Source organism: Indicator indicator, chromosome 11 (assembly GCF_027791375.1).
Source record: "Indicator indicator isolate 239-I01 chromosome 11, UM_Iind_1.1, whole genome shotgun sequence".
Classification (NCBI taxonomy): Eukaryota; Metazoa; Chordata; class Aves; order Piciformes; family Indicatoridae; genus Indicator; species Indicator indicator.
In genome coordinates this window covers 29,635,503-29,662,440 of record NC_072020.1, presented here as the reverse complement: position 1 = coordinate 29,662,440, position 26,938 = coordinate 29,635,503, and the positions used below count along the sequence as shown (strand labels likewise).

The following is a 26,938-nucleotide window of genomic DNA, read 5'->3' as shown; positions in this document are numbered from 1 at the left end:
CTATTACATGTGGAAACATCTACCACCTTTATGTGTACAAACCCTCCTTTGTTTTGTATGTATTAAGTGCACTATAAAACAAGGCCAAACTTACCCTGGTTTGGTTGGCTTCCTCTTAAAATTTCCAACGTTTCACCAACTCATTTCATCTTCAGAAGTCACAGAATATGCTAAAGACAAGCTGTTTGGCAGCCAAATTTCCATGTTTCCTTCAAAGGGCAAACTTAACTGTCTTCTGCAACAGCAGAGTTGAGAATCTATTGATGGTCACAGTATCTCTATTCCCTGCTCCACAGAATTAAATCGAAATTTTAGCTGAAGTTGAATAAACCAAGAACTGACAGCAACTATTTGAGCCAGGCTTTCAAAAGAGAGACCTGCCTAACTTCCCTGCATGCTACAGCAAACACAAAGCATCTTTCTTGTCCGTGCAGGAACTGTATCTTAAATCCCAAACAGAAGCAATGTTAAGCTTTGGAGAGTTGATTTCCACAGAGACCTGTCAGTCATCTCTGACGGAGCATATGGGAACGGTCAAATTGCCACAGCTGGTTTGCATTCTTGTTACACACACACAAAAGCAAGTCCCTCTCGTCTTCACTCCCCACTGCCTCTATGCATTTGCCAGAAGGGACATGGACAATCATTCCATTCTACAAGAAGAAAAGGGAAAGAAAGAACAAATTTAAAATGAAGGCTTTGCAGTAAAAGCTGGAAATTCTGAATATTTTACATACAACAGACCCCCAGTAATGACTGCTCACTGAAAAATTTGTAAGTATTGCTCTAAACATAATTACTAAGTTTAACTGTGAGCCTAGGGCAGGGTGAGTATTCATAATTGTTTAGTCTGGAGAAGAGAAGACTGAGAGGGGATCTGATCAATGTCTATCAATATCTGAGGGGTGGGTGTCAAGTGGAGGGGGCCAGGCTCTTTTGGGTGGTTCACAGTGATAAGACAAGGAACAATGGATTCAAACTTGAACAGAGAAGATTTCACCTCAACATGAGGAGAAACTTCTTTACAGTGAGGGTGACAGAGCCCTGGAACAAGCTCCCCAGGGCGGGGTGGTGGAGTCTCCTTCTCTGGAGACTTTCAAACCCCACCTGGATGCATTCCTGTGCGGACTACCCTAAGTGATCCTGCTCTGGCAGGGGGGTTGGAGCTGATGATCTCTTGAGGTCCCTTCCAACCTCTTATATACTCTGATACTGTGATATTGTGGTAATTCCTTTCAAACTTGACAAGAGTGGTGGGTGCAGAATCCAATAAATGTCTTTTTCCCCTAGTGCTTGTTTCCTATGGGTACAGGTTGCCATCAACATCAACTACAGTACTACAGGCCACAAAATTTCGAAAGCACAAGTGCTCCCCTTAGGAATCAAAACAAATTACAGAAGCAAATGTACCAGTGGATTGCAGCATTCCTGCTACTACAGAAACTGCTATCTTCCTGGGCTGTCCTAAGGCATGACATTTTCCAGTCTTGTAGTGGAGTTTCTGCTCTGCTGGATGGAGTCTACTGAAGAACACCAAATCCCTCTAATAGGAAGTTTGCTTTTCTCTCACAGTGCAGGAGGAATTTTAATGTTTCCCCCACTCCCACTCGGTTATCTCATCTGGGAGATTTCAGGATTCCCAGACTCTTCCTCTATCCAAAAGTAGGCAAGGATTTGCCCTGCTCTTACTTTTACAACCACGGATTCAGATTCTATTCCTGTAAGGCCAGTAAGATAAATAGTTTAAAAAAGGACATAAGGCTTCAGGTAGGACTCCTGAAATTTGTATTTTTAAAGCTAATTTGTTTCACATAGTGTAAATGAGCAAGAGGCATCCTGGGAGGTGTCCAGAGAAGGGCCATGAGGATGATCAGAAGGCTGGAGCACCTCTCCTATGAGGACAGACTGAGAAAGTTGGGGCTGTTCAGTCTGGAGAAGAGAAGGCTCCAAGGTGACCTTCTTGTGGCCTTCCAGTATCTGAAGGGGGCTACAAGAAAGCTGGGGAGGGACTTTTTAGGATATCAGGTAGTGATAGGACTGGGGGGGAATGGAATAAAGCTGGAAGTGAGGAGATTCAGACTGGACATGAGGAAGAAGTTCTTCACCACGAGAGTGGTGAGAGCCTGGAATGGGTTGTCCAGGGAGGTGGTTGAGGTCCCATTCCTGGAGGTGTTTAAGGCCAGGCTGGATGAGGCTCTGGCCAGCCTGATGTAGTGCGAGGTGTCCCTGCCCATGGCAGGGGGGTTGGAACTGGATGATCCTTGAGGTCCCTTCCAACCCTGACTGATTGATTCTATGATTCTAAATTTCCTGTGTAAAAATGATACAGAAGTGAAACTTGCCTTTCAAATACCTCATCTCTTCCTTTCCCCAACAAACCCTGTCAGTCAGCCAGCAATCCCACAGTCACTCAGCTGCCTTCCCCTCACAGCTGAGGCACCACTGACCTCCTGGACATCCCAGTGCTGGTGGCTGTTGTCTGTCTCCTTTGTACAGTTTTGAGGGATAACCTTTCCATGTCTGACATCAAAGCAAAACAGTGGAGCAGAACCAAGCCGGATTTCCTTCATGCTGTTATATTCAAAGTGCTGGAAAAGGGAGGCTTTGTTTGAACAATGATGGATGGACATCCCAGTTCATTTTTTAAATGCTAATTCCAACCAACCAATTTCCTCTACATGTTTGTTAAGATGTGACCCAAACTTGAGTGACGGCGACCCAACAGCCTTGACCCTGCGAAGCGATTCCCTCTGCAGCTAATTCTGGCACAAATATTTACTTAAGGAAAGGCTTTGTGGGCTGTAATTAGGTATAAAGTAAACCCATCCTATAATAAAAAATTTCTAGTTTAATAAATATTTGAACAGAAGAGTGTTTCTGACAGTGTTCACACACATTGCAGTTAGAGATGTGCCTGCAGCAAAACTTGCTTGGGGCTTGGAGTAAATATCTGCAGTCACTCTATACTGATTTGGTTTCTCTAAATACATGAACTTGGTAGTCTAAGGCCAGCTTGGGAGTCTATATCCATTTCTCTGCTGTTTAGGCACTAAACTACAGTTTTAGACACTAATGGGGAAATCTATTCTCATCAGTCTACAACTGTGTGGTAGTTTTAGGCTGATGCCTGGAAAATTTTCCACAAATCTTGAGTAGAAAGTAGTAGAATGTAAATAAATTACCATTGGATGTATAAGGGAAAATAATGATAAGGTCTAAACAATCCCATAGGTCTGAAAACTAACATGAAGTTAGCTTTGTGCACTAACTCTTTCTCTTTTCTGCTTCTTGGCTCCAGCAGATACAAACTGGTGCTTCTGCTGGCTTGCTGACCTTGGCTGCATTATTTTGCTGTGATTAAGTACTAACAGCTACTCTCTGCTCTTCTCTCTTTACCTGGTACAGGGGGGAAGGGAGAAGGGAGGGGAAGCTGTTGGTAACCCCCTGGTTTTGTCCAGGGGGGTTCTTGTGCTGTTTATAAATTGTAAGTATATATAACTATTGTATACTTTGTACATATTAATTGCATTCCATATTTGAGATTGTAGTTTGGCTTGTAAATAGAGCTTCATTTGCTTTCAGCTGAGCTGGTCTGGCAATGTTACGTCGGGGCGGGGGGGCGTAATTTCAACCCACCACAACTTGTTAGATGTATATTTTACTCCCAGCTGTTCTGTTCATCAGACACTACCAAATATACCAACAAACAGGCACCTACTGATGTCTGCTAGAGCAAAGTGTGGGTGTGTGATCTCAGTAACACACAAAACACTGTCATTTTTCAAGTGACACTCAGCTGCAGGAGAGTGGCCTTCATTGCCTCAGCACATGCCTCATTTTGGACACTTCAGTATATCCACCACTGCCAATCCAGCTCTTTACATGTTGGAGTGACTGTCTTCTGGATGATTCCCTAGATCTGATACTTAAAGTAGATTGTACCTGGGTGAGGCTGTCACTGCAAGGGGAGAGTTTGATAGAGCCTTCTGCAATGGCTCCTCCAGGTCTGTAATCCGCACAGAAGCCAATACCAGTATTGTAAAGCTGCAAGAAAAGGTTTATACTGAGATAAAGCACAATCAAATACAACCCAAATATCCTTCAGCTAACTTTTGTGTCTGTGTGATTGTATTCCTTTATATGTTTTTTTTTCCCCTCATAATTCAGGCACTATTTTTGTCTTTCAGACTAGATCTTGCATATTGGTCTTGCACTCTCATCAAAGGTCAGTGTTACCCAGTGAATTCTGTCTGAGATATGCACTTCTGGTTTTAACTACTATGGCATATAAAGGAAACCTGACAACATTTTTACACTAGTGGAGAAACTGCACTTCAACTGGACAATGTATTCAGAAAGAAATCCAAAATGAAGAAAAAAGATAAAACCCTCACATGTTACAATTCCTGTGGCCCACACTCAGTTCTTACACTCTACTCAAGCAAACTTCCCTAATAAAGAACAGACAAAATATTAAAAGGGCAGGATAAAACCTGGCTACAGATAGCAGAGTGTGATTTAATTAGTGGATTTCACTGCCTTGTTGGACTTCCCTTCCAGTAAGGGTGCCTGAAATAAATCAATATTTCAATGAATTATAATTTTCAACCCATGTGTTTAAAAAAATTAAAAAGGAGAATATTGCCTTCTGTACACAGTCAGCCAAGGAACTGCTATTGCTACTAATTCTGCCCTTGGGAGAAGTGCAGAACTGGAGGAATGTTTTTTTTTTCTCTTCATGCACACAGATCAGCACAGAGATATCTCAGCTGCTGTTACAGTTGCAGTCTGCATGAGGTCTTTTCCCTTACTAATAGCACTTAAAGAATCTAAGGTTAGGCTCCTCTGAGCTGTGACACTGAACTGAATCAGACAGCCTGGGTTGGGCTACTGGCTGGTTTCCACTGCTTATGTGAGAATTTGGACCTGCTGTTTGCCTTCTCTGTGCTTTTCTTACTTATCCCATCCCCGTCGCATTGTCTGTTTGGACAATAAATGTTTCAAAGCAGGAACAACCTCTCACTCTATGGTCACTGAGTACTTAGCACTTGGAAGCAATGCTGGGGTCTTTGAGCAATGCAAAAGCACTGATCACTCTTTATAGTGTGATTTCTCTTACCCTGCCAGAGAATCTTGGTGTGCCTTCAAGTTGGGAGAGTTCAGGGTACACATTTGATATAAACCACTGGAAAGTCCTACAGCCCAGTCTCTTCTGCAGCTGAAGTCTCTCACTGCAGTCTGGCTTCTCTGCCTTTATGGAAAAAGCATAGGGGCAACAAGTTTACTACTGCATTTATGTTGGAGATGCTAGAAGTTAAAATGACTGCATAGGAATTATTTCTACCACCTCTTTTATGCTGCATGTCATAGATTTGGATGTGTATCTCTTACGAGTACTCGAAGGAGGAGGACCAGTTACAGCCTTCCCCCAACATTGGGCTAAAACAGCATTTAGTCTGGCATTGTGTCAGAAGTAAATGTTTCAGAACCTACACTGTGAAAATAAGTATTTCCTCTAAAAATATTATTATATTGCAAGATAAATTAGTCTTTGTCCTCACTTTAATTAAAAAAGGAAAAAAAAAAAGTCAGGGCCAAGTTTGATGCTTGTTGCACTGAAGGCAGTGGGATTGTATTAGGTTTTCCTTAAGTACACAATTTTCTCTGCTGATTAAAATTCAATTTCCTGGCCTTTAACAGCTCCTATAATCCAGTTATTCTCAGTTCTGCATAACAAGAGGATCTAAGCAGTGACAGAATGTAGCCCAAAATGTAGTCTATCACATTATCATCTGATATGTTACTAAACCTAGTAAGAGAATGTGTTTTGTGGCTATAGAGGCATAAAATCTTTCCTATGATCTGTGTGTTTGCTTGAATTACATACACTCAGGATCAACTCTCATCCTTTCTGTAGCAACTCTGTGCAGAAAAAAAACAAGTGCCTTCAACCTTTGGTGCAGCTATGGGCGCCTGCCCTGAATGTCTGAGGGTATTTAGCACTCAAGATGGCTAACAGGGTGCTGAAAACCTTGAAGCAGGTAAGTGTCTAATCCTTCAGTTTCAAAACCACACAAAACACTCTTCTAAATCTCTCAGTTCCCCCATACTAAAATATATCACCACCCTTAAGGGTCTCTGCCCTCTTTCTTGCTAGCAGTAGATCTTGCCCTTCGTATTTCTGCATTTTAAAAAATGCAGGTTTGGATTCCAGGAAATGGGTCTGGATTCCTAGAAATTAAATTTGGTAACATAAGCAAAGATTGCCCATAAATAACTTGTCTTCAGATGAGCCATTTCTCTGCAGCCAGAAGAAAAACAAAACAAAACAAAACAAAACCACAAACCAAATAGGACTTTGCAACATGTCTGGGACACACTGACAAATGAAGAGCCCTGGAGATCAAGGCAGACTAATCTGTTTCTAAAGACAAGGAACCTAATGAGGTTCCACAAGGATAAGTGCAGAGTCCTGCATCTGGGAAGGAAGAATAAACTGCAGCAGTACAGGCTGGGAGGGGATCTGCTGGAGAGCAGCCCCAAGGAGAAGGACCTGGGAGTGCTGGTGGAGAACAAGTTCTGCATGGGGCAGCAATGTGCCCTGGTGGCCAAGAAGGCCAATGGGATCCTGGGGTGCATTCAGAGGAGTGTGTCCAGCAGATCCAGGGAGGTTCTCCTCCCCTCTGCTCTGCCTTGCTGAGACCTCACCTGGAATATTGTGTCCAGTTTTGGGGTCCACAGTTCAAGAGGGACAGGGATCTGCTGGAGAGAGTCCAATGGAGGGCTGCTAGGAAAGGGCCTGGAGCACTGCCCTGTGAGGAGAGGCTGAGAGCCCTGGGGCTGTTTAGTCTGGAGAAGAGAAGACTGAGAGGGGATTTAAGAAATGTTTCTAAATATCTGAGGGCTGGGGATCAAGAGGGAGGGGACAGGCTCTGCTCAGTTGCCCCCTGGGATAGAACAAGGGGCAATGGATATAAATGATAGCACAGGAGGTTCCACCTCAACATGAGGAGGAACTTCTTCACTGTGAGGGTCCCAGAGCACTGGAACAGGCTCCCCAGAGAGGTTGTGGAGTCTCCTTCTCTGGAGACTCTCAAGCCCCATCTGGATGCATTCCTGTGTGACCTGTGCTAGATTCTATGGTCCTGCTCTGGCAGGGGGTTGGACTCGATGATCTCCCGAGGTCCCTTCCAACCCCTAACATCCTGTGATCCTGTGATCCTGTGACAGGCTGAGGGAACTGGGGTTGTTCAGCCTGGAGAACAGAAGGCTTGACCAGACCTTGGGCAGCCTGATCTAGTTGGGGATGTCCCTGCTGACTGTGGGGAGCTTGGACTGGATGACCTTTGGAGGTCCCTTCCAGCCTGGACCATTCTATGATTCTATGATTCTAATGATTCTGTGATTCTATGATTCAAGTATTCTGACCAAAATAAACTTTCAGGCAAAAGGTCATGGTGCTTACAGCTAGTGCAGCTAGTATTATTGTTTTACTACAGAAAATTGCTTCTGAGTTGACAAATAAGGCCTTCAGGGAAATATGAAATGATTTAAAGACCTAACTGCCCATCTTCCATGACTTGGCCTAACACCCGCCTTGCAATTACATGGCTGTAACTCTTGTGAGTCAAATGATGAACTTCTGGCCAGGGGAGTTCAAACCTACAACACAGTCAAGGAGGGAGGAGCTTTTTTAAAAAGTGAAAATAGAATTGAAAAAAAAAAAAAGGGAATGTGACAGCCTCAGACTCTAGGATCAGCATGGCAGATTGCCTGGAGAGGCAGATCCACTGGAGCTCAGACGAGCTGACAGGACAGAGGCCACACCAATTATGGTCCTTTTCCTCTCCCCACTACCATGCAGCTCCTGCTGGATCCAGCTTTCTTAGACAATGGCCAACTCTGCACTGATGGAGGCATGCAGGACTGAAATGCAGCAGCAAAACTGAGTGGGAAACCTTGCATAGAACCCACTCATGCTCTGCCTAACTGTTTTCATTGAACCTTCTTCTTAGGCATGGCACTGTTATGTGAACAAGAAGATGAATGGCATATTCCTTCACAACTGCTCACCACTGCCTTGTAGGAGAGGATACCATTACAAGAAGAGGCATGGAGCCAGAGAATTTCTGCAGTGACATTAAGAACTTCACATTATTAACACCTTAACATTAATGACATTAACCACAGCTGCATGACTCCCAGTCAACAAACATCCACTGGTTTGTAATACCCGAGCTATACAGTCCCTTGTCTGATCCTGATCTGCAATGGATTGATTATACATTGACTTATAAACAAGTGTGGCTGTTCTGTAATTGCTATACAGCAGGTAGCCTGTAGATTCTTCAAGTGTGACCACATGCCAGGGCCATGCCACATACCTCACTGCAAGTCTGTCTTAGCATACAGCCTGCTGGGAGTTCAAATCCCTGGCGGCCGGACTGCTGCCTGCATGATGCTTCCAGCAAAAGAAACAACTTGTAAATAGTGGCTGTGATAAGATCTGACTTTCTCAGTTACAGTTGCTCTCTTTCCTTCCCAATCTGACAGCTCTTCCACTGGAAGATTTCATAGACTATCCTCAGCACTGTCCATGCTGAGTGTTTGACCTCATACCATAACCCATACCCTCTTCACCTACCTCAACACACACTCCCTCCCTTAGAAATCAAGGAACAATGCTGTCTTTACCTTGCTGATTAAGAAGGCCACTGTGTCATGCTTGTAGAAGTTCTCTTTCAAAGAGCCCAGCCAGGTCTCTGCTATTCGGATTTTGTTCCTCAAAACGGCCTCCTCATAGGAGAAAGCACGAGGGAAGTGGCTGCGGTAGACATGCCCAACTCGGGAGCACGGAATAACTTCTACAGAGCCACCACAGAGCCAGGTCTGAAACACAGGTGAAAGCACAAAAAAGAGATTATCTTCTTGAGATTACCTTTTTCTAAAAGAAGACAAGCTCCTCTGCTATAGACTCTGTCTGAGGAAGTCCTGACCTGTGCGTTTCTGGGCACACCATTATTATGGGCTTTGTGGTAGCTTTAGGCTGTGCCTACAAAATTTTCCACAGATCTCGAGTAGAGCGTGGTAGAATGAAAATAAATTACCGTTGGATGTAAAAGGGAAAATAATGAAAAGGGTCTAAATAATCCCATCGGTCTGATTAATAACATAAAGCTAGTTGTATAAACTCTTTTCAGCTTCCTTCACTCTGGCAGATACTGGCTGGTAGCTTTTGCTTAGCTGTTGCTGACCTTGAATGCATTCTTCTTGTGGCTAAGTACTAACAGTCTTCTCTCTCTCTCTCATACCTTGTATAGGGTGGGGGAAGGGGGCAGGGAAGGGGAAGTTGTTGGTAACCCCCTGGTTTTGTCCAGGAGGGTTCTTGTGTCATTTATAAACTGTAAATATATGTAAATATTGTATATTTTGTACATGTTCATTGCATTGCTTATTTCTAGATTGTAGTTTTACTTGTAAGTACAGCTTCATTTGCTTTCAACTGAGCTGGTCTGGCAATTTCATGTTGGGGGATTAATTTCACCCCACCACAGGCTTCTTCATACACTGCTCCCCACAGATAGAGAGAATACTGAGCAAGACAGACCTACAGCTATTTATATGCTCTCATGTTTTTCTGTGCACAAACAGTGCAGCGCAGAGCAGAAACCTGGGGGAACATCTTCTTTGGTCTGGGACACTTGATTTTACATCCTGCATGTCTGCAATTTTCGTGGCATTTTAGTATCAGTTACTCTTTGTAGTCAGCCAAAATCAATGCAAACCCTTTAATATGAACAATTTGGTATTAAAACTGCAGGTTGGCAAAGAAATAAAAGCTACGCTCCCTTTGGTGCATGCCACATGCCAAAAAAAGAAGAGGTAGCTTTCTGAAGGTGCCAAAACCAGTGACTCAGTCTTCAAGCTGATAGTGATAACCAGTGAAACTTCCTTCTCCTGACATAACATTACTAACTCACAGCATCTGCATGTTCTTATATATCCCTGACAGACCATGCATCATGGGGATAGATTCCTGCAAGGAAAGTGATAGCCTCCATATCCCAATATGTTCTGCACTCAACTGCTTTTATAAACTACTTCTTGCTTTTTCATTCAGGTTCCTTAAAATTCCAGCAGTTACCACAGCCTGATGTTTAAATTAAGGTTCTTACCCTTATAGATAGCTCCAGATTTTCTGCTCCCCAGATGGTCATGTCAGAATCATAAGCTCCAATGTTTTGGAAGTAATGTCGATCCATGGCCACCACTGCACCAGCTACCACAGGACTCCTATGTAGAAAACAGTTTGGAAGTGAACACCTTGAGTTTTGGATGGGGAATTATGTGAAGGGGAAAAAAATCTCGCCATTTCCATAGAGGTAGTACTACAAAATGATTGAACACTATGCCATAGAAGCTTGAATTAATTAATTATCTAATCAAAAGAAAAGAACAACTGGAACCTAATTGTAGGATTTGCTTGGGGGGAAGGGAGCCAAGAGTTGAATTCTCAAATGAGGCTCAGAACAGTGGGAAATGTGAGATGTACATCCAATACAACAGACAAACAGATCATTATCAAGACATCCCTTTTAATTCTGTGTAATCAACCTTTTGCTTTACACACAAACCTCCACACCTTGCCTGATCAGGCTGTACATTAGCTGTGTCAATGTATTTGTCATGTTGAAAGTGTGACTGCCATCCCTTTAGAATGACCACTGAAGGCCAAACAAACTCAGTGTAAACCAAAAACCTATGAACTGAGCATAAACAAGCAACCACATCTCTCTTCTCTTAGCTGGAGGATGAAGCAATATGTACAGTTTTGCTGCTGAGCTGAGTGGAGGTATATTGGCTGATGGACTGTTACCTGATAGGGCTGATGGGAGACTGCCGTACCTTCTCTTCATGCTCTGGCACTCGTTCCCAATGGAAATTGAGCTTCCAGTCAAAAACACCTCGATGCAGGCCCACAGAGTGATAGTACTGAAACGTCTTCCAGTCTATGACATCTATGACAGGGGAGATGACACTGTTTCTGAAAAAGAGGGTATCGTTTATTTTCCAAAGTGCAAATTAAGTCCACTACTCTGTTAGTAAACAGTGGAGAAGTTCTCCTCTTTGGCACTTTCATCAACCACAAGCATTGCTCTAGATATTCAGTGCCCTTATTTTCCCTGATAGAAGTTCAGGTGCTCAGCACATGGGAATACTGAGCCTGCAGTGAGGAACCCAAAGATAAGTGATTTATTGGTAACCTGTGCCTTGAACTGTCACTTAAAGCTGTTCAGAATCTTGCCGTGAGTTAAACCATCAGAAATCTTATGAATCTCTCTCACACAGAGGCCCCAACCTCTGATGTTATGGGCTTTGCTTGGATGCAGAGTTTATAGTGAAAGATTCTTTTAGCCTCACACATTTTATCATGGTTTGATGTTCTACACACTTCATGAGTCTGTCACTTCAGGCCAATGTGGAGTGCACTTATCCTTATTTTGTTCGGCTGGTCGCTTTGTGAAAACACTTATCTATGAGTTCATAAAACAGCTTCTCTTTCTCTTTTATGGAAGGCTTAAAATGCTCTTGCAAATGCACTGTCACAGTGTGGAATCTACTTTGAAGAGCCAGAACAGAGCCATTGCACCGTAAGCAGCAACGCTCCAATTAATTTCTATATTGAGTTAAATCTGGCTTAGTCTGAGAAGAGATATTAGATGTTCCCCCATGGCAAACATGTCCTGGTATTTCACAGTGTGCTTATACAGCAACTTGGAATTAACTGGTAGTTCAGAAGAGTCATCAGAGTTCCATGTTTCCAGGCCAATGATGTATCACATTTGGAAATTTTCAAAGAATAAATGCAATGGCATTAAAGACTGCAGGGGGAAAAAAAGGTGTTGAAGAACAACATTATCCATTTCTTCTCTGAAGAAGGATAGCCTCTGGTCTCAGTGTAAGGGCTTGCCTATAGGCAGATGGTCCTCTGGAGAAAAAGCAGTAACATTTACTAGGGATTGAAGTACATTGGAAAAACTTAGTCTTATTCTGCAGTACAAGTATCCATACAGAAAATTGTTCTGGAGTAGCTCTTTCCCTAGAAAATACCTCCCTGTTAAAACTGAGAGAGAGAGAAATGAAACAGTCAGTCTGAAGGCAAAAAGCAGGTTTTGTCTCATCCTTTCAAGATTTGTATGCTGGTCAGAAGTCACTCTTGAGAGAAATATCCTTAAAACATAATACTGTCAATGGAGAAAGGTCACATCAGAAGTCTCCACACACAGTGAGCCCTTTGTACATTTCCATGGCAGAGACCACAACCAGCTAAGGGAGATGGCAGCTCTGGGTCATGTTAATGCAATCTTGACATTCATTCTCTGCCCTTACAGTCAGGATTGTGGGGGGAGAAAACTCCAAATTTTATTTTATCACAGTTGCTGTTTCCTGTAGAGAATGTTGGAAGCCCACAGAGAAACAGAGACTCCTGATTGTCAGTGAACTGTATGAAGTATGCAGAGGGTAGCACTGAAGTAACTCAGCTATTCCTTTGTTTCCCAACAAGAGCAAACTGTCCTATGATGAGCCAAAGGAGGAAACATTTAAAATAGAGAAGTGATTCTATTTCTCCATTCAGGTGTAAAACCAGGCTTTCTAATACATGATAATAGGCACTTCAGGAGCAGCATCGGGTTTATAAACAGATGGGAAAATGTTACAGTCATCTGCAGCTTTTGTAGGCACAGAGATGAAGGCTGCCACTCTCCCACAAGAAGAGGGCTCAAGAAGAGATGTAAATAAATTATACTAAAAATAATAAACAAATAAATAAAACAATACCCCTGTTATATCCAGGACAGAAGCAGCCACCTTGAACTCAAGCCAGCAGAAGCCTTTCTACTGGAAGCTGTTTATAACCTTTACTCACTAACAGCATGAAAAGGAAACTACTTCTAGAAATAGCTCAAAGGTAGTGCTCTGCTAGACATACACAAACAGGTATGTTTTTCTTTGCTATGCTGAGAAAAGTCCATCTAACAGGTTAAATGGATTTTCTATCACTGAACTTCAAAAAATGAAGTGTCACTGTAATTCTGCAGCCTGATGCAGTCCACTGTGTACAAGAATCTTTGGCAGCTGTCTGGTGGATGTAACTGGAGTTGTATACTTCCCACCTCAGTGTGTTGCTAGTCACTTAAATGCATGCTGTCTATTGTTACGAGTTTATCCATTCCCATCCAGACAGAACTGAGGAACTAATGACCCTAGGGCAATCATTTTACATTGTGCAGAGTCCTGCATCTAGGAAGGAAGAACAAACTGCAGCAGTACAGGCTGGGAGGGGATCTGCTGGAGAGCAGCCCTGTGGAGAAGGACCTGGGAGTGCTGGTGGGTAACAAGTTCTGCATGGGACAGCAATGTGCCCTGGTGGCCAAGAGGGACAATGGGATCCTGGGGGGCATTCAGAGGAGTGTGTCCAGCAGATCCAGGGAGGTTCTCCTCCCCCTCTACTCTGCCCTGGTGAGACCTCACCTGGAATACTGCATCCAGTTTTGGAGTCCCCAGTTCAGAAGGGATAGGGATGTGCTGGAGAGAGTCCAAAGGAAGGCTACCAGGATGCTGAAAGGACTGGAGCACTGCCCTATGAGGAATGACTGAGAGCCCTGGAGCTGTTTAGTCTGGAGAAGAGAAGACTGAGAGGGGATTTAATAAATGTTTCTAAATGTCTGAGGGCTGGGAGTCAAGAGGGAGGGGACAGGCTCTGCTCAGTTGCACCGTGGCATAGGACAAGGGGCAATGGATATGAACTCCAGCACAGGAGGTTCCACCTCAACATGAGGAGGAACTTCTTCACTGGGAGGGTCGCAGAGCACTGGAAGAGGCTCCCCAGAGAGATTGTGGAGTTTCCTTCTCTGAAGCCTTTCCAGCCCTGTCTGGATGCATTCCTGTGTGACCTGTGCATAGATTTTATGGTCCTGTTCTGGCAGGGGGATTGGACTCGATGATCTTCCAACCCTTAACATCCTGTGATCCTGTGATTGTCAAGAAGGAAATAATCAGAAGGGTCTATCTGAGTGGAAGTCAGAGAAGGCAACGTAGACTAAACCATGCAAAAAAACCTTGACCATGAAGATAGTTCAGATAAAGGCAATATGGATACTCAGTTATGCTCAGTTATGTTCTGTATCAGATGATCCAGACATTTCAGGCTATACTACATTTTCTTCTCATTTCAGCCATTGAAAGCCTGTCCATCTTTTTGGATCCACCTTAAATTTATTGTCACTATAAAACTTCAAGCTCCAACAGTCCTTCTGCCATCAGTGCAAGTAGCTCATGAGAATACACACCACACTAGTAGTTTTTGTTAAAATAATCCTTTATTTTTAATGCTTGCTTTTGATTTGCTTGTTATTGGGCACTGATTCCTCAATGCCAGTCAAGAAAACTACCTTCAGTGGTGTAATGGATTCTGATTGTTTAGAGAACAAGCAATTATCCAAACTATCTGAAAATTATGACATTGAGTTTAAGACAGCTGAAAATAACTCACCAGAATGCTCACATTCTCCTCTGGCTATATTCAACAATAAACCAGAATAAAATAGAATCTAATCTCCTGACTCACAAAATTATACAATCCAAGCTGATAACTGTTTTAGAGCTGTTACTCCAGTAGCTCTTTCAGAATTTAAGATTAACAGTCTTCAAGGGTATGATTGGAAGTGCAATGCTAGATCTTCACCTTGTATAAATTGGTGTAGCTCTGCTGAGATCAATGGAAACACATTTTAGAATCATAGAATTGTCAGGGTTGGAAGGGACCTCAAGGATCTAGTTCCAACCCCCCTGCCACAGACAGGGACACCTCACACTAGATCAGGTTGCTCAGAGCCACATCCAGCCTTTAAAATTCCTTTAAATGTTGGGAGTGTCTTTCTGATGTGAAATAGAGGAATCCAGTAATTTTGATCCTGCATGAAAACTGGTCAGTGTCCTATTTTAATCCTAATCAAGCAGTGCTTTACCTATCTTTTGGTATTAATGCTTCTTTTTTTTTTTTTTTTTTGGATAAAAGATCTGTTTCCTGCATATTCAGTAATGGTTTGATGTTTGTGTGATTCTAAATGCAAATTTGCAGCAGAAAGTAATTGAAAGTTGGACGATGTTCTCAGCTATTCTTTTTGGTATTAACTGGGTAATTGGCAGACAGTCAGCAGCTTCTCAGCACTTTTAAATGAAACACACATTGGCAAACTAAAAACCAGGAAATCCAAACACAGCTAGCAGCAAGGCTTTGAATCATTTCACTAATTTGTGAATATCTCAAATGCTTGGAACCCACATGAACTACAAAAGGTCACCATTCCATGAAAAAGAGCAACCCAAACAAGAAGAGGTTTGGGATTTCTCAATCAAACACAATTGAGAATGAAACGTCTTCCCATGACCCTTTACAGTCACCATGGACATTATGTTCTTTTCCATTTTTAGTATAAGCAACATGAGGAGAGGAAGACTTCATTAACACATTTGGTTTGAAATTTTAGACTGTTTTTTTGAAAGTGCTTTTCACTGATTTATACTTTCTTGTGCTGGGAAGGGATTTTAACCTCTTTAAATCCTCCTTTCCATAAGGAGTAACCAAAAAAAAAAAAAAAAAAAAAAAAAGAGGCTAGGAAATCTAAGCAGTCTAAGTTCTCTGTCTCTGCATGTAGCCACAACTTCAGTAAGTAACTGAGAACCCAAGCTGGCTCTCTAGGATGCTGTGATTTCACTGAAAGCACCTTGCTGGTTGGCTGAAGACTTGAGGAATATATTAATGCAAAACATTTGAAATTAGATAGGGCTAATGAAAAGATAAAATGCAGTGATCAGGAATGGTAAATCCTTTATGGTATAAAGGATGCTTTAAATACTGCCTTACAGACCAACTCCAGGCTAATTTAGGGTATATGAACAGTTGCCTTGAATGGATAGACTAAGTACCAAACACATACTTCAAATCTCTGCTGGGAAAAGTGCTAAGGGAATGCTTTATTTTTTATTATTATTTTTAAAATATATATTCTGAACCTGTCTTTTTTTTTTTTTTGGTTAAAACATACAAATTTGTACATAGGGTACCAAAATTTGTAGGAGTGACCAACACCTTTTCACACTGGGCAGTCAAGGCACTGTGTCATGAATCATGCCTAAATCCTCGCTGCTCCTTCTTTTGGCAGTAATATTTGCTTCTGGCTTTAGATTCTTGTCTTCAGTTTCTTTGCCTCAATTTCTCTAAAACAGGTCACCTACTGATTGTGATCAACTGTGAAAGATTGGAACAATAGCAAACCTTCACATAACATACTGTGCAAATGAAGAACATTAGCTTGCTGTATTTGAAAGGAGTGTTACTGGCAAGTGGAGGCTATGAAAGGATCAGGCAAAGGAAGTCCCAGAAAGCAGGCAGTTAAGCATGAAGTATACAGAAGGTTTTCAAGAGGAAAAGAGTAGCAAGGACATGCTTGCTCATCGAGGATCTCCGGAGGTCCCTTCCAACCCCTAACATCTCTGAGCCTGTGATCCATGCACTATTGTCAGGAACTAGACTTTGAATTTTTTTTTTTTTTTCTTTTTTTTCCCCAAACGACCTGCTTCAGAATGATGGTCACTGTTTTTAGGTTAAAGGAACAATCTTTTCACAGCTTCATGGCACAGTTCATTATATGCACTAGAGAGGGCCTTTTCTCTGCCTTTTCACTGCCTTTGCACCGAATACAAAATAGCAGCTGTCTCCTGCAATCTCTTGGAAAAGGCAAATTCCTCAAAAGACAACTGTAATAATGGCACTGCTGCATTATTATGCACCATGCTGCTCACCTGGAATTAGCCTGGAACACAAACAGTTGCCAAATGAAATGATCTGTGGGGTATCTCATCTAGTTTTCTAATGTTGTCCAGGCGCCTACAGTATTCATCCTCGAATAATCAAAATGTCCAGGGATGCTTTACAAACTGCTGAGCTATTCTCTAGGCAATAAACTAAGCTGATGCACAGCTTCCCAGTCAATTTGTTAGGTGTGGTTCACAGAACTTGTCCCAGCCAAGGTGCCCATAAGTGTATGTGTAGTGATTTTAGAAACACTTAATATTTTGGGGAAAAATAATATTGACTGGGTTGGTGCATAGGGACATGAAATGTCGTCATCCAGAGCAAGCCAAATATTTGTCAAATATTTCCCTACCTGTAAAACTGGGATAATCTGTCCCATATTTGTCCTGCCTGTCATTACTACTGGCTTTTAAGAACTGGGAGTATCTCCCTTTTTGTGTATATGTTCAACTCACAGTGAGGTCTCAGTTTGGGCAAGGATCTTTTGGTATCACTCTTAGAGAGGTCACAATAATAGTGGTGGATCTGATCAGGATTCTAGAAAATTACACTTAATCACATTTTTCAAGGTTAAAATCTCCCACTAGGTACATTAAGCTATGTTAAGCTATGTTTGAGGTTTGAAAACGCTGCATTTTTCCTTGCCAGCAAACAACTCACTCACTCCAGGTGATTAAAAGCTTTCCCATCCTGTCTCTCCAGCTAAAGTGCAGGAGTTGCAGCTTGGCTGGTAAATCATAAAGAGGAAAGATGGATATTTCACCAGTGAATGTAAGCTTTTTTTCATTGCACTTTCCTCATCTGGGTATTCTCAGGGAGTCCACATGATTCAATTTAACAGCTCCTCAACTGGTAAATGAAGCCAGGTTGAGGCTTTACATCTCCATGGTGATCTCCATGCAAGTACTACAAGTGATTTATAAAAAGTCACAAGTGATTTATAAAAAATCATGAATTAACTTCCTCATCAAGTCAGTGTTATTGTCATCATTCTTCAACTGTGGTAAAAGAGGCAGTGAAGGAAAGTGACTGCCAGATGCCTTGGAACATCTGGCACTGGAGAATGGCAGAAGTTCTCCACACCAGCAGGGTCAGATGCACTTGACAGATACACAAAGGGATGACTTAGTCCTTACTATTATCCAAACACTCTTCCACCTTTGCTCCATTAATGCAATTAGCCATTAGCTAATTCAGCATTCAATTGTGCCCTCCTGGAAGAATGACTAAGCACACGGGCCCTGTAGAGGAACAGAATCCCTTTCTCACCCCCTGGTGACAGTGTCACAGCAAGCGCAGAGCAGCAGTAGACTTGGTGGCTTTGTATTCCCTCAGCAGGGATAATTTTTGTCAGTGAACCACTACCCTTGCAGTGGGGTCCTAACTCCTCTCTTGACCTTGTAGTTCTTCCTTCACCATAGCTCCCTCTGAGACTGTTTGTAACTCCTAATTTCAGCAATACAGCCTGGAGCAAGGACTGGCAAGCTGACACAGATAGGAGTTTTGCATGAACACCGCCAACAGACTGCAGCTCCAAGGCATAAGACTCATGAAGTATATTCATAATAAACCATCTAATAAGTCAGTAGACAAAAAATAATCTGCTTTACCAATGAGGACCTTTTAGAAAAGAGAATTTCTGCCATCCTAGGGCCGTGTAACTCTTAGTATTCTTAATGTTTTCATCTGAATGATGTAACAATTTCTAAACTCACATCAATTTTCTTATAAGCAAACATAATCATCCATAAAAGCAAATTGTTCCAGTGCATGGAAATAGCCTTTGAAATTCTATAGCATGACTATTTAACAGCCAGGTAAGAGTTTTGAAGATGATTTCCCCCCCCCTCTTACTCCCTTCAGCAATGATTCATTTTTTCCCAAGTTCTTTAGCATGACTATTTAACAGCCAGGTAAGAGTTTTGAAGATGTTTTTATTCCCTCTTACCCCCTTCAGCAATTATTCATTTTTCCCCAAGTGGTTTATGGGTAATGATAGACAAGCCAATGTTAAAAAAAAAAATCAGAGAAGTTGTTTTAATAAAGGATTTACTGCCATGTAATTCTTGAAATATTTGCAGGTCTCTGAGGAGACCTTATTGTGGCTTTCCAGTATCTGAAGGGGGCTACAAGAAAGCTGGGGAGGGACTTTTTAGGGTGTCAGGTGGTGATAGGACTAGGGGAAATGGAGCAAAAATAGAAATGGGTAGATTCAGATTGGATGTTAGGAAGAAGTTTTTCACCATGAGGGTGGTGAGACACTGGAACAGGTTGCCCAGGGAGGTGGTGGAAGCCTCATCCCTGGAGGTTTTTGCAGCCAGGCTGGATGTGGCTGTGAGCAACCTGATGTAGTGTGAGGTGTCCCTGCCCGTGGCAGGGGGCTTGGAATTGGATGATCCTTGAGGTCCCTTCCAACCCTAACAATTTATGATTCTATGATAATCTCTTTAAAGGACTTGGGGACTGCATGGTTAACCTCAGCTGGATATTAGAGAGCAGGCCCAAGCACCATCCTAAATACAAAAGGCTCAGAAAATATTAATCTGTACCTTCCTCTGTCAGTTTGGTGTCAGTGAGAATGCCTGCAATTACTTAGAACTGTCTGGGCTGCCCAGAAAGTATTTTTTTTGCTCTATGGAACATAGAGAGTACAGGTGACATTGGTACCTAGCCAAACTAGTTCAGGAGGACAAAGCATTTTAGCTTTGGCTTCATCACTGATGGAGTCCTGCAGTACTTTTTCTAGTGGATGTTTGCCAGCTTGCAAACTGCAAAAATTGAGACTGCAACCCTTTCAATTCAGACCACCAGGAAGCCTTCTTATATCTCTAAGTGGATACAAACTCTTGACAGCCCAGTGACAGGGGGTGTGAAGTGAGGGCTGTCAGCTGCGTGACCCTATCCTGCTTCCCACGTGCCAGTGATACCTGTGGCGATAGGGTAGAAAACGAAAGCAACGTGACCAGAAGGAATAAGGTAGCCAGAAGAGGGTAAAAATAGACCCAAATCTTTCCAAGTGCATCTCTTTGAGCAGAAATCAGCTTCTGCAGGAGCTGAGAGGTCACTTACCGGTTGATGGCCAGCCTGGCTAGGAGGGGCTCCAGCCAGCCCTTCTGACACTCGCAGTGTGAATCCATGAAGACGAGCACGTCCCCAGTCGCCCGTGCGGCTCCCAGCATCCGACCTCGGATGACTCCAAGCCTCTTGTTGCTCCGGATGAGTTTCACACCGTCCAGCTTAGAGACGTATTCACTCAGTGCTGACTTCAGGGGCCCTGTCGGATGCAGAACCACCACTGAAATGTTGTAGCCTTGAGTCAAGCTTACAGAAAAGCAACAGGTAGTAGGAGATGCTGCTTTTTGCTGGTAAAATGTTTTTTTTGGGGGGGATGTTTGTTTTACATGGCCAACCAACATAACGTCAAAGAGAAGTAGAGGCTAATAGAAACTGTGATCCCTGTGGAAAACTTAAAAGCCTCCTCTCCCATTTTCACAAAAGGTGGATGCTCTTATCATTTCAGAAAAGCCAGAGAGACTCTACAACTGTTTGGCTTTCTCAAGCACTTTGGATTACTTCAGCAATGTGGAGTTTTCCACTCAAACGCTTCAGCCAAAGTCTAAGTCTGGAAATTATTACAGCAGATCTGGTCCAGTGGGAAGGCAAAGATTTGCATACTGTGATCTTATTTTAAAGTAAGAAACTTCACAGTGATTGGAAATGATGGTGGGGGAAAGAAAACTATTTCAAAGCTGAAAGGCTAAGCTGAACAAAATTGTGCCCTCCTGGGAGGGCTGGAAGGGTAGAATCTGGCAGGCAGCTCAGGGCTGTCCTTAGCTCTTCCTGAGGGTCCTCTTTGCTTTTTACTCTCCTCACGCACTTCTGGGAGGAGCTCAGTTTCTTCCCTAAAGCTTTTGGAAAAAGGAGCTCACATACACAGAAAATGGGGCTACCTTGCTGGCTGAGATCATCGACTAGGATGATATCCTTGAGGGAGGCCTTTGGGGTTGTGTCCATAATGCTGTGCACAGTTCTTAGCAGAGCAGACCAGGCTTCATCATGGAAACAGATGATGACACTAGCAGTAGGCAGATTGGAGTCATATTCTTGCTGTAGGCACCTGCATGGGATCAAATGAGGGAGGCACTGGAAAAAATGTTACAACTGACTATAGCATAAGCTACAACTAAACCTTCAGGGATGGAAAGCAGTTCAAGATCTCCAGAAAAGGCCTTCAAAAGCTCAGTGACTGTTTAGGGTGTCAGGTAGTGATAGGACTAGGGGGAATGTAGTAAAACTAGAAATGGGTAGATTCAGATTGGATGTTAGGAAGAAATTCTTCCCCATGAGGGTGGTGAGATACTGGAACAGGTTGCCCAGGGAGGAGGTAGAAGCCTCATCCCTGGAGATTTTTGCAGCCAGGCTGGATGTGGCTGTGAGCAACCTGCTGTAGTGTGAGGTGTCCCTGCCCACGGCAGGGGGGTTGGAACTGGATGATCCTTGAGGTCCCTTCCAACCCTAACAATTTTCTGATTCTATGATTTAAGAATCAAGAGGTAATTAAGAAAACTGAAAATCTGATGCAGTTCTTTTACCACCACGCAGCTTCCAACCAGGAACATTCAGTACAGCTACAAGCAATTATATTTTGCACCATAATACTACAATGCCTTGTTGCTGGTACTGTGGTTATAGCAAGAAAATAAGGCTGTCATGGAATCTTAATTGGAAAAGAACTGAAAATAACTGTACTTGAATACATAACCTAGGTGGTGAGTGTTCAGTTGCCATGGAGATTGGCAAAGACTTGCAATATAGATATCTAAGCCTCAGGAAGATGCAAAAGGGTGCTGGTCTATAGAAATGCTTTCCCTGCAATTTGGAGCAATTTCATAGATTATTCATTACAAACTGGCACTTCAAAGTGACTGATATGAGACATAGCAATTTAATCCAATTTGTGAAAAATAAGCAATAGTCAGATGCAGCAATGAGAACAGCAGAGCAGTTCTGACCCAGCAAAGGCACTGTCGATGGGGACTCCCACTCACCTTCAGGAAAATGTCATGTTAAGACTCAGCTCCCAGCAACACTCAAGTGGAAGATGTGCTTTTGTAATGAAACTTAAAACCTTGCCAGAGACATTGTAAGTTTCTGCTTGTCTGGATACCTTTGCCATCTCTGTGAGCCTTCCCTTTCTCACAGCAGGCTCACAGTCACTCTTCAAATCCTTTGATTTCTAGTGAGTTCATCTTTAGATAGTTCTGAGTCTTCAAGAGGAAGGTGGTGGAGTCACCAGCCCTGGAGGTGCTCAAGAAATGTGTGGACATGGCACTTGGGGACATGGTTTAATGGCCATGGTGGTGTTGAATTGATGGTTGGACCTGATGATCTTAGAGGTCTTTCCCAACAAAAACAATTCTAAGTTTCTATAATTCAAGCCCAGAAGAGAAATACATGTTTTTTAGAGAGCACAACCCCCATCACAAAAGTCACAATGGCAGATGTGATTCAGGTCCACTGTCATATATCCACTGTCACAGATCTACCTTCCACATAGGAGGGTGTCAGTGGTGGCTGGACCAATTGATAGCAGCAGAAAACATTCTGAGGGCTGAAGGTTACCTCAGAGGATGAGCTTTGATGCTGAAGAACATCTTTCTGGTACAACTGAACAAGTTATAAGGCTTTTTCACCCAGAAACCCTGTCTATGTCAAAACTGGTACATTTTACTGTGGAATCTGTACAAGTGCTAGAAGAGACCAGTTTATGCATCTACTTTCTGAAAAGCAGCATAAAACAATCACCTGCAAAGGCATGCAAAGATCTATGGGCTATGTTAGAAGCTGGGGTTGGGTGAGGGAGGTCTGAAAGTATCATTTCCAGGTGAGGAAGTTGGAACCCAGCACAGCACAGCACATCAGCTCTGGTTTACTGCAGTTTACTAACCACGGTTAACTGTAGTTATGTCATTCTGCACTTAACTGTAGTTATCCAGATGTAATGCAGAGCACAACAGACCTCTTCATGTGATTTTCTAACAAACAGCAAGTAAGTATATCTTATGGCATTTACCTTACACCTTACACTCTGGTTTAAGAGTAAACATGAAGTATGCAAGTGTGAAGTTTGGCCAGCCTTATTTTACAGCATCTGGAAGTGTTCCACAATTAACAGACATAGTTTCAGGTGTGAAGAATTTTCCATCTAATTTCAAGTGAAATTGGAGAGGCTGAGTTCATGGGGCTAACTCACTGAAATGCCTCTACCTGGCTGGATTCTCTCTAAATAATAACAGACATCACTAGGAACAAGGAGATTCAAACAGAAAACAGTAATAGATTGATTTAGTACTGCTTCATTCTTACTTCACAGGGCTGTAGAACTGTCCTGATATAGTTGTAAGCAAGACCCCCAGAGTAAATTATGCCTCAAAAATATCACTGTGGTTTGTGTGTTGTGCCTTAAGGGACAGGCCTGACTTAGAGGTAAACCTCTGCTGCAGGTTTATGATCTGGATTTAGATTTGAACAGCTGTTCAGATCTGCAGTTTCAGTCTGGGCTGTGGTGCTAATAGTTGTTAAGGCTGTAACTAGTCAGGCAGGAAAAACTCATTCAAGAGCTTTGAGACCATGGCTTAAATCTTACCAAGATTAGTATTAACTAAACCTGCTTCTTGTTGGATGGCCCTTCAGCGGCCTAAGTAAAACTGAGATTTGGCTAATGTCACAGGCTGGTAAAACAGGGTCACCATTCCTCCTTTGAACACAACATAGCTCAAGGAGTTGCCAGTGAAAAATAATTGAAATAATACCAATATTTCATTATTCAGTGGAATTATGCAAATGAACGCTGAAACTAGTCTGACTTTAAACATGTGAAAACAACCACTAGAAAAACATATTATACATATCCTTTGTCTCACTTAAAATGTTTTCTGGCATACATTTCCACCATGTCCTAGAGGAAAGCTACAATAGCTTTCATTGCAGGAGGCGACAAAAAAAAAAAACGATACCCAAACACATCCCTTGCCCTCTCCCCCAGGCAGAGGAGCGCAAAGATACCTGTCAGCCACTTTTTAAGACTTGGAATTAACTGCCCCTCCAGGGCTGCTGGAATAACTGTCATGTCTCCAGGATTTAAATGCAACACGTGAGGCGTCAAACGCAGCATTTGTTCGTTGTGCCCCCCAGCAGACAGACCAGCGAGGGGAATGCGGGCGTCGGGGCACTGCGAGCACGTCCCTGCCGCTGCCCAGCACCTGCTGCGGCTGGAGGGCGCCCGGCCCGCGGCGGCCGGCAGGGGGCGCTGCCGCCCAGCCGCCAGGGGACGCGTTGCTGTGGGGCAAGTCCGGGCTGCCCCGTGCCTGCTGCTCTCTGCCAGTCGCCCGGTGGGAGGCGGGCGGGTGGAACACGGGAAGGGGGTGCGGAAGGCGCAGGTAGCAGCATACATCAGTCATCACCTGGGTGCGGTGCGCTCGTTCCTCTTCCCCTTTCTGACCTGTCTCCCCAGGGAAGTCGTAGCTGTCCCGTCCCACCCACCCTCTCCACTTTTGCTGTCAGTCGACCTCGGGGGCTTGAAACGCCGCTGGTGCGTCCTGCAGCCTCTGTTGGCTCCGGCAGCACTTGCCGCGGGATCGGGATCGGGGAGCGCCCAGGGCGGAGGCGGCCATGGCCGGACTCCCGCGGGCTGCGGGACCGGGGCAGCTGGAGGGAAGCTAGGAGCGCGCCTAAGGGACGGGTGCGTGTTCCTCGCACAGTGTAGGGGGAAGACGGTATTCCGAAGCGGAGGAGAGCGCTTGGTAGGAAAGACGTGGGACTTAGAAGAAGAGAGGTTCATGGGGGGCAGCGGCGGGGAAAGAGACAAGTTTTCTCGCGGAAAGTAAACAGCTGTTCTACTTACAACGGGTGTCGTACCTCAGGCAGCTCCCTGCGCAGAGGGATCCGATCGCTGAGCGCCTCGTTAAAGCCGTGGGTTTCCAGGCCAGGCGGCTGCTCCTCCGCAGCAGCCCATTCCCCAGCCGGCAGAGGAAGGGGCAGGAGCTGGGACTCCGGGTCGCCCTCTGCCCTCGCCCCCGGCCGCCTGTTCTGCTGCTTCACCACGCGATAGCCCCTCCTGGCCTTGCTGTGGTTCCTTTTGCCGGTGGGTGACACAACGGCCACGATCAACTCATCCTCCCGCAGGGAGATGAAAGGTGATAGCCCATCCAAAGGGTAATACTGCTGGTTCTCCTCCTGGGTCTCCAGCATCTCTTGAGTCTCCGCAAAGTCCATCTGATTCCCTTCCCGGAGGCTGAACTCCACAGGCTGGAAATTCCCTTCCTTGCTCTGGTTGCTGAGTGGGGGGTTCAGTGTTGTAACCATAAGCAGCAAAAAGCCCAGCATCAGCAACAGCAAGAGAAACTGCAGCTTACGTGATCCATATCTGCACTTCTTCCTCGAGAACATGCTGTTGGTGACAAAATGATACAGATGGTCATGTTAAATATCACTTGGATATTCCTCAGACTCTAGTCCTCGGCTGCAGCAAAGCTCTGTTTTTCACTATTTGCCAAGAGGATTTTTTTTGCTCCACTCACATTTCACTGATGCCGTTTCATGCTTTCGTCTCTATTTACAGACAAAGTACAACATTCCTATTAATATTACACTTACTGTAGTAAAATGTAGCATGGATCCAGTGAGATAAAGTAGCTTAGTTAGGAAGGTGCAGGTTTAGCTGATGGGGGGGGGGGGGGGGAAGTAACTGAAGTTTTGATCTCCCCCCTTCCCCTCCACCCCTTCTTTTAAAATTCTAAGTAAAAAGAAGTTCCATTTCTTATAGTTTCCTTCCAGAGTAGATCCTGCTTCTTCAAAGTTTCCAATTGCTGCCTGGCTTGAAGCACTTTATCTCTGAAAGCAGCTCTGACAGCTCTCCCCCGTTCAGAGGCTTCATCTGGGATCAACAGATGAGAACTAGTCGGTCTCTGACTTTGTTTCACACATAACTACGGCACTCAGTCAGGAAGCACTTTGCCAGACACAATACAGAGCAATGTGTGAGTCTTTCTCTTGGTCCTAATGCCCTCTCTGTTCTTGTCCTATCAAACTAAAACTTTGCAAAAGCTGCAACATGAAATACAAGAAGCAAAACATCGTTTTAGAAAAGAAATCGAAGCACCCCGCCAACTGCTGCACTTCTGAATAGCTGTATTGAAGCTAAATGCTCAACGCAAGAATTTTCTAAAGTGAATATAAGATGAAGTGCACAAGATTTGTTTAAGGTTAGATTTATTCATATGGTAATGTGCTAGCTGGAGTATATGAATATATTTCATATTCAATAAATATTTACAGCTGTAGGGATTTTTAACACTGACGTAAGGATGCCAAAATTTTCACCTGGCAAGCTGAAGTAGTCTCCTCATCCATGAATTTCCTATTGCAGGGCAAGCAGCACTTCAAGTTTTCATTAGTACAGAAATAACAAGTAGAAAGCCTGGGCTGCAACAACAACAACTACTGACACTGAAATAAACCAACCACTTCTGTGATTAAAAGGGGAGTTCAGTCTCTGAGGTCTGTTTGCTAATATTGCTGGCATGGGTAGTAGTGAGCACAGACTGTGGCATTTTTGGCTGAGAGCTGGTTGCTTGTCCAATAGAAAAAAGGGGTGAGACAGTCCACATGCTTCAGCATCACATGCCTCTTGCTCTGGCAGAGATCAGGTATGGATGTAACTCAGGTGTTAACAACCCTTTTGATGCTGGGGGCATGGGATAGGATTTTTTGCACATCTTGGAAAATTTGATGAGCAAAAAGCTCTGGCTGTAGGTGAGATGTGATTACTGAAGAACTTCCAAGTTCACCTTTTCTTAAATTTCTTATTTCTAGACATTACAGATAAAAGAAAAGCCTGAGAACATGAATGCAGTATACTCCAAAGAGAACCAAGGATTTGTTCTTTTTTACCTCCTTCCCCATTACTGCCCTGTAAGATTTTCTGTAAGTTCAGCCTATGGTTCCTCGTAAACAGCTTCCCAAAAAATTAAAGATGAAAGGATACTGACTTTCAAAGTA

At 43.5% G+C, this 26,938-nt stretch overlaps 1 protein-coding gene across 1 annotated transcript; it reads right to left on the bottom strand.

The window, feature by feature from the left end:
- Positions 1-506: 506 nt before the first annotated feature.
- GALNT15 (polypeptide N-acetylgalactosaminyltransferase 15) lies at positions 507-25,328 on the bottom strand. The gene is made up of 10 exons (XM_054384994.1): positions 24,783-25,328; positions 20,830-20,996; positions 19,949-20,153; positions 10,877-11,044; positions 10,176-10,293; positions 8,695-8,889; positions 5,120-5,251; positions 3,943-4,044; positions 2,448-2,588; positions 507-653 (listed from the first exon to the last, which is right to left on the bottom strand). Exons 1-10 carry the CDS (start codon positions 25,325-25,327, stop codon positions 507-509), a joined length of 1,920 nt encoding a protein of 639 aa, XP_054240969.1. The 5' UTR covers position 25,328.
- Positions 25,329-26,938: the final 1,610 nt, after the last annotated feature.

Excerpts from the sequence above, each read along its gene's own strand:
- GALNT15 (XM_054384994.1), bottom strand. The coding sequence starts at position 25,327 with ATGTTCTCGAGGAAGAAGTGCAGATATGGATCACGTAAGCTGCAGTTT. Across the intron at positions 8,890-10,175 it reads ATCTGGAGCTATCTATAAGG|ACCTGGCTCTGTGGTGGCTC; the intron begins GTAAGAACCTTA and ends CCTGTGTTTCAG. Across the intron at positions 654-2,447 it reads AGCACTGGGATGTCCAGGAG|AATGGAATGATTGTCCATGT; the intron begins GTCAGTGGTGCC and ends TTCTTCTTGTAG.